Here is a 13080-nt window from a genome sequence, read left to right as displayed (position 1 = left end):
TTTGCTCTAGAATGGATTTTGAAATTGTTTTGATTTCCTTTGTGCCATTCTAGAGAAAGAATAATACTATATATTATCCATAACTCTTCACAATATGCCAAACCATTATATATAAACCATTTAATAAAAGGTTTTACAAAGGTGATATGTAAGCTGGAACATGAATTGGACTGCAGTACCCTCATAAGTGGATGCATCATATATACATCTACAACATAGTATACACACCATATCACTGGTTATTGGTCATCATAAAACTCTATTATTTTTATGAATGCTTTATGGTGTTGCTCTGTCGATTCCATGAATGAGCTATGTGTGTTTTATGAGGGTGCACTTAATGTTAGCTGTCATCCTCTGATCCATGGAGAGCACCACAGAATTAAATTATTTGGAATTTTATTGATTATTGTCATAATTTATTGCCTGGCGGCCGGGAGCGCTTGTCAACACAGTGCGGTTGTGTAAGGAAACCCTCCCCCCTGATTGCGATGGATGGCTTGGGTAATTGAAGCATCCCTCAACCTTCATAGACAGCACGCTTATTTTCCCCTTCCTCCCACCGAAAAAAGAACTGACTGACCTTTTCATTTTACCATCCCGAGCCCAATGCATCATTAAGCTGGCACCAGAAAGGGGCTTATCTGCACACAACAGGTTGCACGGTGGACAGTCCACACTGTTAATTGGCCACATGCTAATGGTGAAATTAGATCCTGTCCCTTGTAAGGGGCCCTGTATCAGGATGTTAGAATGACATTGTTTGGTCTTTGATTTCTTCTGTTCTCCATAGGGGTGCAGATGTAGGAAGAGGGATTTGAAAAAAAAAAACTGCTAGGTTTCAGAAAAATATGATCATATACTAGCAAATCATATAGCAGAAAACAAAGTTGTAGATTGAACAGAATAAGGTTAATCCATTTTAATGTTAAACTAATGATCTGTCTGATACCAAAGAAAGCAAATTATCTGTAGTGTTTGATAATCCTGTGGCAGCTGCCCCTTTCTCAGCCTTCTGTACCAGACTGCAGTCTGCCTCATACCTGCTTCTGTACCTGATGTTTTACTACATCATATACCACTGAACCCTTCCCACAAGAACACACACCTTCTGCAGAATCAGGACAGTTAAATTAACAATTATGTAATTAAACTCTCTACAATAACTGACATTAAAATGTCCATATATTATATTTATAGAAATCGTTGATACATACAAAACATACTTAACCACACACTCCTAAATTTCCCTTGATTCATATTTCTTGAATACATTGTAGAAAATTGTTATGTCTGGTGGTTTTATTGTACCATTGGGGCTTCATGGAAGCATGTCAAAATTTTCCCCTTAGAATGGCCCCTGAGGAACACCTGATAACCAGTGTTTAGAAAGATGAGATAGCCCTTCTTGCTCTTCCCAGAAATCATTAGTTGTGTGCAAGGTGAGCAAAATGCCATCATTGTCAAGTAGTTCTGTTGAATGTGTACTTCTGAATTGTTTGCCGTAGGTCCAAACTATGGTACATGCTATCCTTTTTGACATAAAAACTCATCCCTTTGTCTTACCAAGTTTTGAAACTTTCTTGTCTCGTGGAAAACAGGTGAATGGAAATATGTACTGAAGCAGAAACACAGCTAAACCGTTGTGGCAGTGGCTGCTTTCTCTTGGTCTGATGTTCCATATTCCAAACAGATATTTGTGTCTGTTCTGCCTTTTTGCCCAGCAGTCAGTGTCGGTCCATATACCTGACCTTGGTGGTTAATATTTCATGCTGAGGGTGCGAGAACTGGATATCACAGAGCATGAAGCTGTGTGACTAGCTGTCTGCACCGGGGAGTTAGCTCTCTCACTCTGCACATTAGACTCCAGCTGTCAGGCCCGATGAAGCCTTCGCATCTCTCAGCGCGTGCCTCAAACGCTCCTGCCATTGTCAGTCCTCTCCTCTCTGCTCTAGCCTATTGTTCAGGGCACCCATGTCGTACCAGGGTTAGTTTTATGAGGTGTGCATTTGTGGGTATCTGGGGTTACCTGTAACTGTCCTGATCTAGTTTATAAGGAGAGACCCTTTGACGTGCTGTTGTTTATCGCACTTTGTGCCTCTCCTCCATTCTCTAGATTCATTCACAGCTGAGTGGAGAGTGTCCTACTGAAGGAACAGAAGGTTATGTAAAGATGTGAGACTGGCTTTTATTTCCTCTTGAAAATTAATGGCCTGCATCTCTTCTACGCTATTAAAGTTAAAGTTAAAATGGGAGAGAGATACAGCCCATCCATACTGTAGTTCCCATGTCTCTTCCACTGTCAGAGGAGAATGAGGAGCATCATGAAATTCATCCTTGTTAGTCATTCTTGACCTCACTGTTGAAAGGTTTCTCCTCCGACATTTGTGCCAATTGGCTGTCATTTGTCCCTGTCAACTGGTTTAAGTTCAGATGACTAGATCAGCTTCAGTGTGTTGTACACAAGGTCTGAGCTAATGCATTTAACTTCACAAGGGATTGGTGTGAGTAGCCTTTGCTTTATGTTGCATGCAGAGTCAGTTCCCAAATCCTCAGATCCAAAGGTTTTAAAATCCCTGATCTGACCCCTGAAATGATGTGTGTTCCAGGAAACCACTGCGAAAAGAAGAGAACGGGACCAGCCGGGGGGAGTATGCCATGAGCTCCCGCAACAAGAAGACGGTGGACACCAACAACGCCGTGGTGTAGGATGCGCACAGACGGGAAGAGGAAGAAGCACCACGACGACTCCCACTCCCCCTCACCCTCCCTCCAGCGATCCCCTCCCTTTCAACACAACAAGGGCGGGAACCGAACTCTCATGCACCTTGCCAACCGTGCTCTTGCACATCGACTTTGCTAGGGATATAGAAATTAGAGCCAGCTGAAGCAGAGGGGGGAAAGAGACGTGCACAGCGCACGGGGTGAGACAGACTGAGCTCTGAGGCTCAGAACCTCCATTACATGCACAGCTGGACAGTGGAATGGTGAACATGATGTCTGCAGGGGAATGGCTGGCGGTTTGGAGGATGATGAACTCGTCAGTCAGCCGGACTCCAGTGAACACATCTCTGAGACGCCCCCAGTGGCAGGAGCAGTGAATTACAATAACAAGTTAAAAAAAAAAAAAAAACGCATGCAGTTTCCATGGAATGCAAAAACTTTTTAGATTCCTCTCTGTCTTAATTAGTTTGCATTTTGATTTCACCTCACTGTTTCTTTTTGTTGTACTTTTTTGTTGTTACTCAGTACTAGTGGCACAGGGGCCATGCACCAGGCTGGAAAGGGGAGCGAGGTCACCCTCCTGCCTTGAAAAATATCAAAATCACTGCTAGATCCTTAAGCCGTGTTCATATCAGTCATAAAAACCACCATGTAAAACTGAAAGTCTTGTTTTCCACTGAAAAGACACTGACAGATTGACAACACAGTGGAAGTTATAACAGCGGGAAGGCACTTATCAAATTTGAATTTATTTAAACGTTTGCCATTAGACAGTGTGGCGTTGATTATATGACAGCAGGACAGCAGTTCATTTCAAAACAAACAAAGGTTTAGTTGCTTAGCACCCAGGGAAAGCCCTTCTAAAGCCTCCTGCAGTCTTGCAAACTTGGCACTTTCATCACTAAATCAAGTGAATTTTCAGGCTCTATTAGCTTATTTTTTGATGAAAAGGCCTAACCTTTTAAACTGAATTAATTTCAAGGATACCTTTTGCAACCAGACAGCATCTGTTCCATTGATTGTTTGCACAACCAGGTGTCTTCACATGTGTGCAGCTTTGCTTGTTGCCTTTTAGTTTTATTGGATAGAAGGCAGACAGGTGTAAAAACATTGGGGTTTTTATGTTATTGCATCACAGTGTTTAACATTATTATGTACATGTATTGCGCCATGTATTATGACCCTCCCTAATGTCTCTCTGTTGGCTGCCCCTTTAGTGACACTGGGTAAAAAAAAGTTAGCAACAGATGTTGTCCAGCAATAGCATTCCACTGAGCTGCTTACAGCATAAGGGTAGCGCTAATGTGTTTTATCACTGATGTGAACATGGCTTCAGTCCATAAGCTAAAAATGAGCATCAAAACGGTGAATGCCCGCATAAGAAGGGGGGGGGGGGTTGCTTTTGTCCTCTGACTATGCAAATTGAAAAGGCTATAAGAGGCTAATCAATGGTGCCGTTCATGAAATGCTGATCGCAGTTCCAAGTGAAGAGGTCAAAAAGGTTCAATTTTTGCTGCATTTCACAGCATATTCTGCCCCTAGCACCACGACACAAATGACACACTAATGACTGACGACTGTTAATTATTACCCTGGGCCACTATTGCAACTAGCTGAAAAATGCATACAAATGTATGTTATTCAATGAATTTATTTATGTAATTGTACAAGTGTGGTTTTCCCCTGTCCTGCTCATCTGAGTGTTCTTACCGTTGTGTTGAGGTCATGGCCTCGTCTGTGTGTTTGTAAATAACTCTGATAGAGCGTCCTGATACGACACACCCAGTATACTACAGACACTTGCACATAGGACGCCGGTCTGCTTGCTTGGCTCTGCGAGAAGCCAATTCTTGATCTACAGCTTTCTGGTATGCCTTCAACCGGACCATGTTGCACCATCAGTGTAGGGATTTCTGAGTGCATCAGAGAGAGAGACAGGGTGCGTTTGTGTGTGTGTGTGTGTGTGTGTGTGTGTGTGTGTATTTGTCAAGAAGTGTATTCTGGGATTGCTCTCTGTAATCTACTTCCTTTGCTTCATCATGTTAGGTGTTGTGGTTGAAGAAGGACCCCATGATAAATGAATCAGTTTTGCCAAATGTCAGGATCCCGGAGGGTCAGAGGGATTCACAGCAGGAAGTGCTTTATCAGCTTCTTAAAATGATTATTAGTAACTGAGAGCCAAGGGCCCAGATTCTGACTGGTGGAGCTGGAGCCAGAAAAGGCTAAGGAGACAAAGACAGGGCTTCAGAGAGATCTGCAAATTTGGAGGCTGGGAAACATGGGTCATTTGCTCTATTTATTCACATTTTATTAAACTTAGTTAGGTCTTAGCATCCCCACAAATACATGAGCAGGCAGTGAAGCCATCTTTGGAGCATTGGAAAGAGCTGTGATGTGATTAACCATTCACTTTCAGAAGCAGTTTAAATATTAAGTTCTAATAGTGTGGCAGTTTCAATGAGGTAACATTACATTCTGCCTCTTGTTTAGCAATGTACATATTAACATTGACATCAAACTAAAATGACAAGCTTACTCCCTTCAATTAAGATATGATACACAGTCTAATAGCAGCATATGTTTTGTTTTCTTCTTTCCCACAGATTGCTAGTACAAGTAGTTCACCCTCAAGTAGCTGAGTTTACTCTACAATGAGTTTTGGAAGCAGTGAAAGCAGCCATATAGACAGGAACATCCCCAACTCCACTAACTCAATAAGTAAGCAGCTCCCCCAGCATGAGTGACAGTACCTTCATGTTCCCACTAGATGGCACTAATGAGAGGATCCAAGAAGCTGTAGGCCCTGAGTAGTGCCTCCTGCTCTTGTGTTAGTATCATATTTGAATGCAACCTGCAACAAATGGCTTCATATGTTTTTTTTTTTATTTCTGAATTAAGGATAACATTTAAATAATGCCCATTTTCTGCCAGTCTGAAAGTAGGCTTGAGAAGCATCATACCGCTTTCCAGCTGCTGACCTATGTAGACATTAGCATGGTACATGTGACACAGTGTTTGAGGTGTGCAGATGTCTGATTCCTGTTTTACAAGATTCAAACAAACCATTTCTTTTTATATATTCAGCATTGAACAAAATGAATTAAATGAAACATTTTAACAAGTTATAAACTTATTAAATAGAACAAGAGGTTACATTTATCTTCCACTCTGCTGTCACTAATGTGGAAAATGTTTTTAAAGATTATTGGTACACTCTTGGGTGAAACATATACACTGTAAAACACATAGCATAGCAAAGCATATAAATCCCTATATAACGTAATATTCTGTGACAACCAAGATGGGTCTCCAGTCCAAGTTATCAGTGATGGTGTCTCTAACTTAAACGCTATAAATTAGTGTGAGTGTGTGAATGTGTGTGTATATATGCGCCTGTGTTATGCATATGTGCGTGTGTTTCCCTGTTGTAAAGTGCTCTGAGTTTGCAAGCACAGACCTTGAATTGTGACATATAACTGCATATCTACAGTGTACCCAGCATCTGAACATACATCTGTATTATATTATGTACAATAGTATAATCTGAAAAATAATGCATGAATGTAAATATTAATATAAAAAACTGCCTTCTTGACTGTCTATCACATGTACAGCATAAAAGAAAACATGTTTATAGGGAAATATATAACAACAGAAGTTGTTGATATGCTACAAATCAGAATTAAATGTTGTCATGTTTCTGGAATAAGCCATTAATGTATATTTTGGTAATTAAAGGTTGTTGCACAATGTATGCATTGCATACCAAAATGTTAAACATACAGTATATATATTGTGCATTGAACTAATTTAATTGCAACATGCTGACTTTTTTTAGTTTTAAATAAAATTGTACTATTAAAAAAGATCCATTCTGAGTGTTTTTGCAAAGTTTATTTGAAGGGGGGCTGACTATGACTGATAATGAATTGGAAATACAGACAAAAGACATATAGTATATTCTTGGACTCTCTGCTATTGATTACGTTTGGGTAGAAAACGTGATTATAAGCAGACATTACACTTGTTACATTTTTCTCTGTTATAATTTTTACCACTGTCAGCCCCCGAGAGGGAGATGGGCATCTCCTGGGCTTCCTACAGTGAAGGAAATGTTCATAGTCTGTCTTGAAGTATTAATTATTAATGAGCAGCTATTATGAAATGCATTCGGTGCTCCGGTGTCCAGGAGCAAATGGGACAGCAAGTGAAACAGCATCTTTTGATGTCAGCTCTTTGTTGCAGATGTGTCCCTCTCAGCTTCGCTTTGCCTATCCTTAATTGCCTGGCTAAGACAAATTCCTAAATTCTAATGAGCCACTGTGGTGGATTGCTGACTAAACAAATTCGGTTACTAAGCAGGGGCAGATGCATGAATATTCTCCTGCTCATTATTGGATGCAGAGTTCAGTCGGGCTGGAAAACATCAGCCCAGATGGATTGCTGGGCAAACACGGGGCTCCCTTGCTCACACATTAGCATTGTAAAGGAGACTGGGTGACTTGTCACTCATCGCCTGTCCGGGGAGGTGGACTCTTTTTTAACTCACTCCTGCAGACGGTCAATTAAGAAGACGGCTGAGTGCATTTTAGTGGAGTGAGCTGAAAAAGACTGCTGGTACAGAACACTGTCTTTCCTTTCTCCCTGGTTTGGATCGAATCAGAAATTTACTGTGTAAAAACCTCACATGAGTTAGAATGTAATCAACCAAGTCAACCAAGTCTTAAACGTTAAATTGATGGCAGTTTTGTTACATCGGATCTGGGCCTGAAATATACCAGATGATAACAACTGTAATGTTTAGTGGATGGGTTGATGTTTATATTCAGTCTCAATTAGGACTTTCAAATCCAGTTCCAGTTGCGAGAAGATTCCCATACAAGTTCAGACAAGTAAACTGCTCTATTAAATTTAGCAGAAGTTTGCCAATCACAGTCAGACCAGAGGACGAACAAAGAACCTCAATAGCAGTGATACTCTTTAAAAAATCCATGTCAATCCGTGATGAGCCCCGGAGAGGGAGATGGCGCGGGAGACGGGGTGTAGCGGAATGTGAATGAATTTGAATGTGAATGATCGGGCCTGTGCGCCGTGATGCGCCCCCTCTCCTCAGATGTGCTGTTTGAGAATAATGCAATTAGACACTCGGAGCAATTTAAACATTCATGCATTGTCCAGCCGGAGAGCCCCGAACTGGGCTGCGATAAAGACGATGTGACAGGCTGAACGGGGCTGGCTGGATCCCCAGCGTTGCCGAGATGGAGGCTCCAACATTGTCACAACAAGCTGGCACTGCAGGCAGAAAGTGCTGGAGTAGCCGCGCGCGCTCCCTGGGCCGGGGAGAAAAACAAACCTGCCCAAACGCAGACCTTCGCATTTCGATCACTGAGTTACATTGGTCTCGTGATGGCCATCTCTAATGCACTGGCAGGTTTACCAGAGGCCAGGAAAGAGAGGTGCCGTCCTTCATTGTGGTGTTAGGAGAAGCAGGAGCCTTTCTCCTGCAATACTCTTGTCAGGGAGGCTTGTGTTCTTTTAGTCGGGGATGAAGGATCTCAGCTTGAATCAGAGAGTAATGATCCCTGCCTCGGGTTCATATGCTGCGGGAGGAGTAAAGATGAGAGGAGTGCCACCAGGCCCATCTGGAGTAATTAAAAGGGACTGAGACAATCAAAGTCATTTTTTAAAACAAAGCCATGTCTGAGCGCACCACCCCAGTCTAACGGGCTGCAGATGGAAGAAATGGGCTGTAAAAATGCCTGTGTGCATTTCTATTCATCACACAAAGCAAATGCAACCTGCATTAGTCCAATACCTCCCGCATTCTGTAAGACCCTATTTAACTGCTGTTTATGGAAGATCAGTACTTTCAGAAATTAATCATGTTGTGTTTGCTGTTCTTGTGTTCCAGCTGCTTGACCGAATCTGCAAAAGGTGCACGCGGCACAGTTGTACACGTCTTTGTCATCCCCGTGCAAAGAACTTCTGTTGACAGGAAGCAGAGAGACGTTTGCTATGATAACGGTGGGGTGCATAAGCGACCATGCAGATGTTTCACAGCTGAGTGTATGAATCATAGTCTGCATTGCCAGATGGCAAAGTTACGGTAAGTATATCAACAACATCAAAGCAGCCATTCTATTTAGCCCATGTGTTATCAGTGAAGGATTTACAGTTTGAATGGTTCGATTTTAAATTTCCTTAGAATGTCTACTCTTCCCCAGTTATCAAGAATTGTCAAAGCCAGTGTTGTCCTGCTAGGTGGATTTTAAAGATACCACCCTATCCCTTTGTTTTCTGGTCTTTGGGCATGTATGACCCACTAATGGTTTGAGAGTATCTAGTAAGTCGTGCATTTATCACTCTTATCTCTGCTATACAATCTGCAAGTAATTAAATAGAGTGGATATTGCATTTGATTCCAAGGAACAGCCGATAAACTTGCCTGAAATCAATTCCAACACTGTATTTAATTTCTGATACTTCAGTTAACTTCATGAAACCAAACTGGGGTGGAAGAATTATTTGTATGTACTAAATAGAAGGCTCAAAATCAAAAGGCTCAAAATCCCATTTTAAGATTCATTGAATTATGCAAAATATGAAATCTGCCATATTTCAATCAGAGCATTGATAAACCATGAGCATGAGGAGTAATTCTGCTTTGGTGTCAGTTTCCCCCTTCCAAAATGAAATGCATGAAAATATAAATACAGATGAAAGTTCTTTTTCAGTAGATTGCACACCCTAAGTCCTTGTAGCCAACAATTTTCAGACCACAAATATGATCCATCTTATTGAAAATATGCACTTTGAAAGTTTTTAAGATGCAGCTTAAGAGGTGTTTGTTAGTCTTCTGTATTTACTGCCTTATTTATCTCCCACTTGACGGGCAGTTCAGATACAGTCAGCCTGGGTCAGAAAAGGTGGCAGCTGTCCATTGGTCCGGACTCAGGAATCTGACAGTCCGCATAACAATCAAAGCTGACAGGAGCCCCACTGCTCGACCGTACACCACAGATCTTGACAGCCAGAGGTCATTAATCTATATTTATAGTCCAGTAGAAGATAAGTAGAGTGCTGGGGGCTTTTCCTTTTTTTCCCCAACACCCCGGCTCAATGAAAGTGCAGGTGCAGCGATGCTCCTTGCCGTTAACAAGTTGTCATCACATCAGTTCATTTCCACTCCGGGAGACAGACCCCATCTCCTCACTGATCCTTCTACCCAACCTATTAACTACTGAGTGGAAGCAGTGGGTGTGTGTGTGCGTGTGAGTGTGTGTGCGTGCATGTGTGTGTGTGTGTGGGAAGAAAGGTAAATGCAGGCAAAGCTGTTTAGATGACAGGTGAAAATGGCAGGATGAATTGCGTGATTGATTGGCCTTATCTCGGCTGCATAATGCATCTATTGAAGAGGATTGCAGGGTGCTGGTGAGCTTGACTCCTGAATGCTGTGCAGAGTTGTGATTCATCCGTCAGCCCGTGAAGGCTGCCCCAGTGGCTTCCAGGAGCCCTCTGTCATTACAGTAACCTTCACAATCTAGAGGTGGCCTCACGTGCAGCCCCCGGAACCCCGGGGAGGTTTGTTTTTATGTTTTTTTTTTTTGAAGAGCCCTTGGCCAGCACTAACAATCCCTGCCTCTCGAGTCTCTCCTCTCCATCGTCGAGTCAATCCGCACAGAGGAGGCAGGGCTGGAGTGCTGGGCACCTGTGGGACGTTGATTACATAAGCTCCCGTTAATGAGCAAACGGAGACTTTAAAGGGCTGCCAGTTCAAACAGGCCTGGCAGACGTCTGGCAGATGCAGGCTCAGCGCTGGGACTCCATTACACATGGCATGCCCTTTGATGAAGCCTGATGGGGTCGATGGGAAGGGGCGCGGCATTCGCTGATTGGCTGGAGGGTCGCCGCAGGAAGTGGAGAGGTGACAGGAGGCGTGCTCCTGTCAGGTCTTGCAGTGCACAGCAACAGGAGCATGCTCAGAAGCTGAAGTTACATTGCATTACATTATTGGCATTTTTGGCAGGCACTCTCATCCAGAATGACAATGTTTTACAATGTTATCCATTTATAAAGGTGGGTATATACTGAGGCAATTGTGGGTTAAGTACCTTGCTCAAGGGTACAGCAGCAGTGCCCCCGTGGGGAATCAAACCAGCAACCTTTCAGTTAAGAGTCCTGCTCCTTAACCACTATGCTACACTGCCGTTAAGGGGAATTGTCAAAACCTGATGATTACAACAGTGACCGGTGCAGTCTATTGGTTAAAAAGAAACTGATGTTGATATTTGCTAATGAAATCTGCTAAAGCCCTCCCATTTTGAATGCAGGTGTTTTGTAGGTTCTTATTTTTCTCTATTTTATGAATATAAAGCCGTTTATGAGAGTGGTCTTGTGAACGAAAATATGGACTTTCATGTCAAGGCTCTGCTTGTATGTCTCAAATGTCTTATAATTCAACATCTTGGCCCCCTGTATTGACTCGGCTTGGCCCCACTCACTCACTTACCATGCACTGATTTCCCCTTCATCCTGTCAGGAGTGCACCTGACCAGTGGGATGAGCCTCAAAAACATCCACATCAGCCCTCATCGTCCCTGACAAGCCTTTCTGTGGAAGCTATCTTCAGACGAACCGGGGGGCCCCGTGGCGATGGCTTTGGGCCTTGTGACTTTAAACTTAACCCGCCGAGTCAGCTGGGCCCCTCTCCGGGGCAGATGTGGAGTGACAGAGGGGCCGTGTGAGTGACAGCCGCGTTCGGCCCGTTCGCGGACTGACTCAGACATCACGCGAACGGCGGGAGCGCACGCAGTGACTCACCCCGCCAGGTCTCACACAGGCAGAGAGGCTACAAACTGGGATCAGGCGATTCACGCAGAACACGGATTCACGGAGCACTGCTCGTATTCTGGAACCCTCGTGAGAACATTCCGGAGTAAGGCCATTCAGGACACACGCCGCACCAGAGTGTAAGCAATTATACTCCAGAATATAATGCTAATACTCCATGATATTTCTGCATTCTAGATATAAGATGCCATGTTCAATAAAAGATCCACACTTATCACTTTCTAAAACCCTGATAGTTACAGTATATTCAATATTTACAATTATTTCATACTTTTATGGTCTATAAACAAGCTCACTACCTACACAATCCAGATAAATGCATTCCAGACTCCAGTGCAATCATGTTCTAGGATCCAAGTAATTGCCCTCCAGACCCAGAATAGATACATCCCAGACTCGAGGTAATTACATTCGAGTAACAACGTGAAGGTTTATTGGACAATGCATTGAGCTTAAATGCTGCTTTGCATTTGCCCATCTGATTTCAGCCAGATATAAACTTGTTCCAGCAAAGAATAAATTTGATTGAGAACCCCGACATGACTGTGTGAGATTTCATAGTGCTCCCAAGAAATCATATAACGTTTAAATACATTTCCATTGTTGTGTTTTACATTCATAAAGTGCAGATGTGAAAACACAAATCGTACATTCTGGTTGCAAAAACTTATATGAGGAAGTTGAAGTACCACAAAGTCAAGAGAACAGAGCTGTAGACAGTAAAGAAGGAGATAAAGCATGCATCCAACTGGACAGACCATCTAGTATGTTTTCTGCTATTCCGGGACAAGTGCCTTTTGTAATCTAAATTAAATCTTACAAGCACACTTTATCACAGAAAATAAAATTAAGTCCGATGTAATTGTATTTTGCTCATTCTGTGCTGGCCTAATTGTAGCACCATGGCTAAGGGGAGGCTTGGCAGGAGCTGATGAGATGACTTCTCATCTTGTTTACCCATTGTCTGTCCCGCTTATTACGTTACCCTCCCTCAGCTTGGTTTACGCCTGATTGATCTGAGCTCTGATGGGGAGAAGCAGCACGCCCGAATTTGCAGAGAGGGAGCTAGAAGAGGGAGAGAGAGAGAGAGTATTGTATTGGTCCAACAGTGCAATTTGATTTGCTGAAAACACATGCCATTAGTTCAGGCTCCAAAGTTTTGTAATAGACAAGTCAGAGAGAATGAAGTATGTCTTCTGCCGTAGGGGTGTGTCACACAGCGAATGGCCACTGGGCAATAGTGTGTCACACAGTGAATGGCCACTGAGCAGTAGTGTGTCACGCAGCGAATGGCCACTGGGCAGTAGTGTGTCACGCAGTGAATGGCCACTGGACAGTAGTGTGTCACGCAGTGAATGGCCACTGGACAGTAGTGTGTCACAAACCCAATGGCCACTGGGCCAAGGTGTTCTGCTTTCTTCTGTCTAACATACAGCTCTGAGAAAGTGCCAGAGCCAAAGAGGGTAAAAAAAGAACACACCCAATACTACTTCACTGTCAGGAAAT

The 13080-nt window shown here is 43.0% G+C and overlaps 1 protein-coding gene across 1 annotated transcript in view; it reads left to right on the top strand.

Moving 5' to 3' along the window:
* The window catches only part of LOC118787158 (proline-rich membrane anchor 1-like), a 38539-nt gene extending 32965 nt beyond the window's left edge, over window positions 1-5574 (top strand). The window contains exon 4 of the mRNA XM_036542619.1: window positions 2610-5574. Coding sequence (XP_036398512.1) covers window positions 2610-2709 — 100 coding nt within the window. The 3' untranslated portion in view covers window positions 2710-5574. The remainder of the gene's footprint in view (window positions 1-2609) is intronic.
* The last annotated feature ends 7506 nt before the right edge of the window (window positions 5575-13080 follow it).

The sequence above is a fragment of the Megalops cyprinoides genome, chromosome 12 (assembly GCF_013368585.1).
Source record: "Megalops cyprinoides isolate fMegCyp1 chromosome 12, fMegCyp1.pri, whole genome shotgun sequence".
NCBI classification, from domain to species: domain Eukaryota; kingdom Metazoa; phylum Chordata; class Actinopteri; order Elopiformes; family Megalopidae; genus Megalops; species Megalops cyprinoides.
The sequence above is the reverse complement of the archived record's forward strand: the minus strand, read 5'-3'. Positions and strand labels throughout refer to the sequence as shown.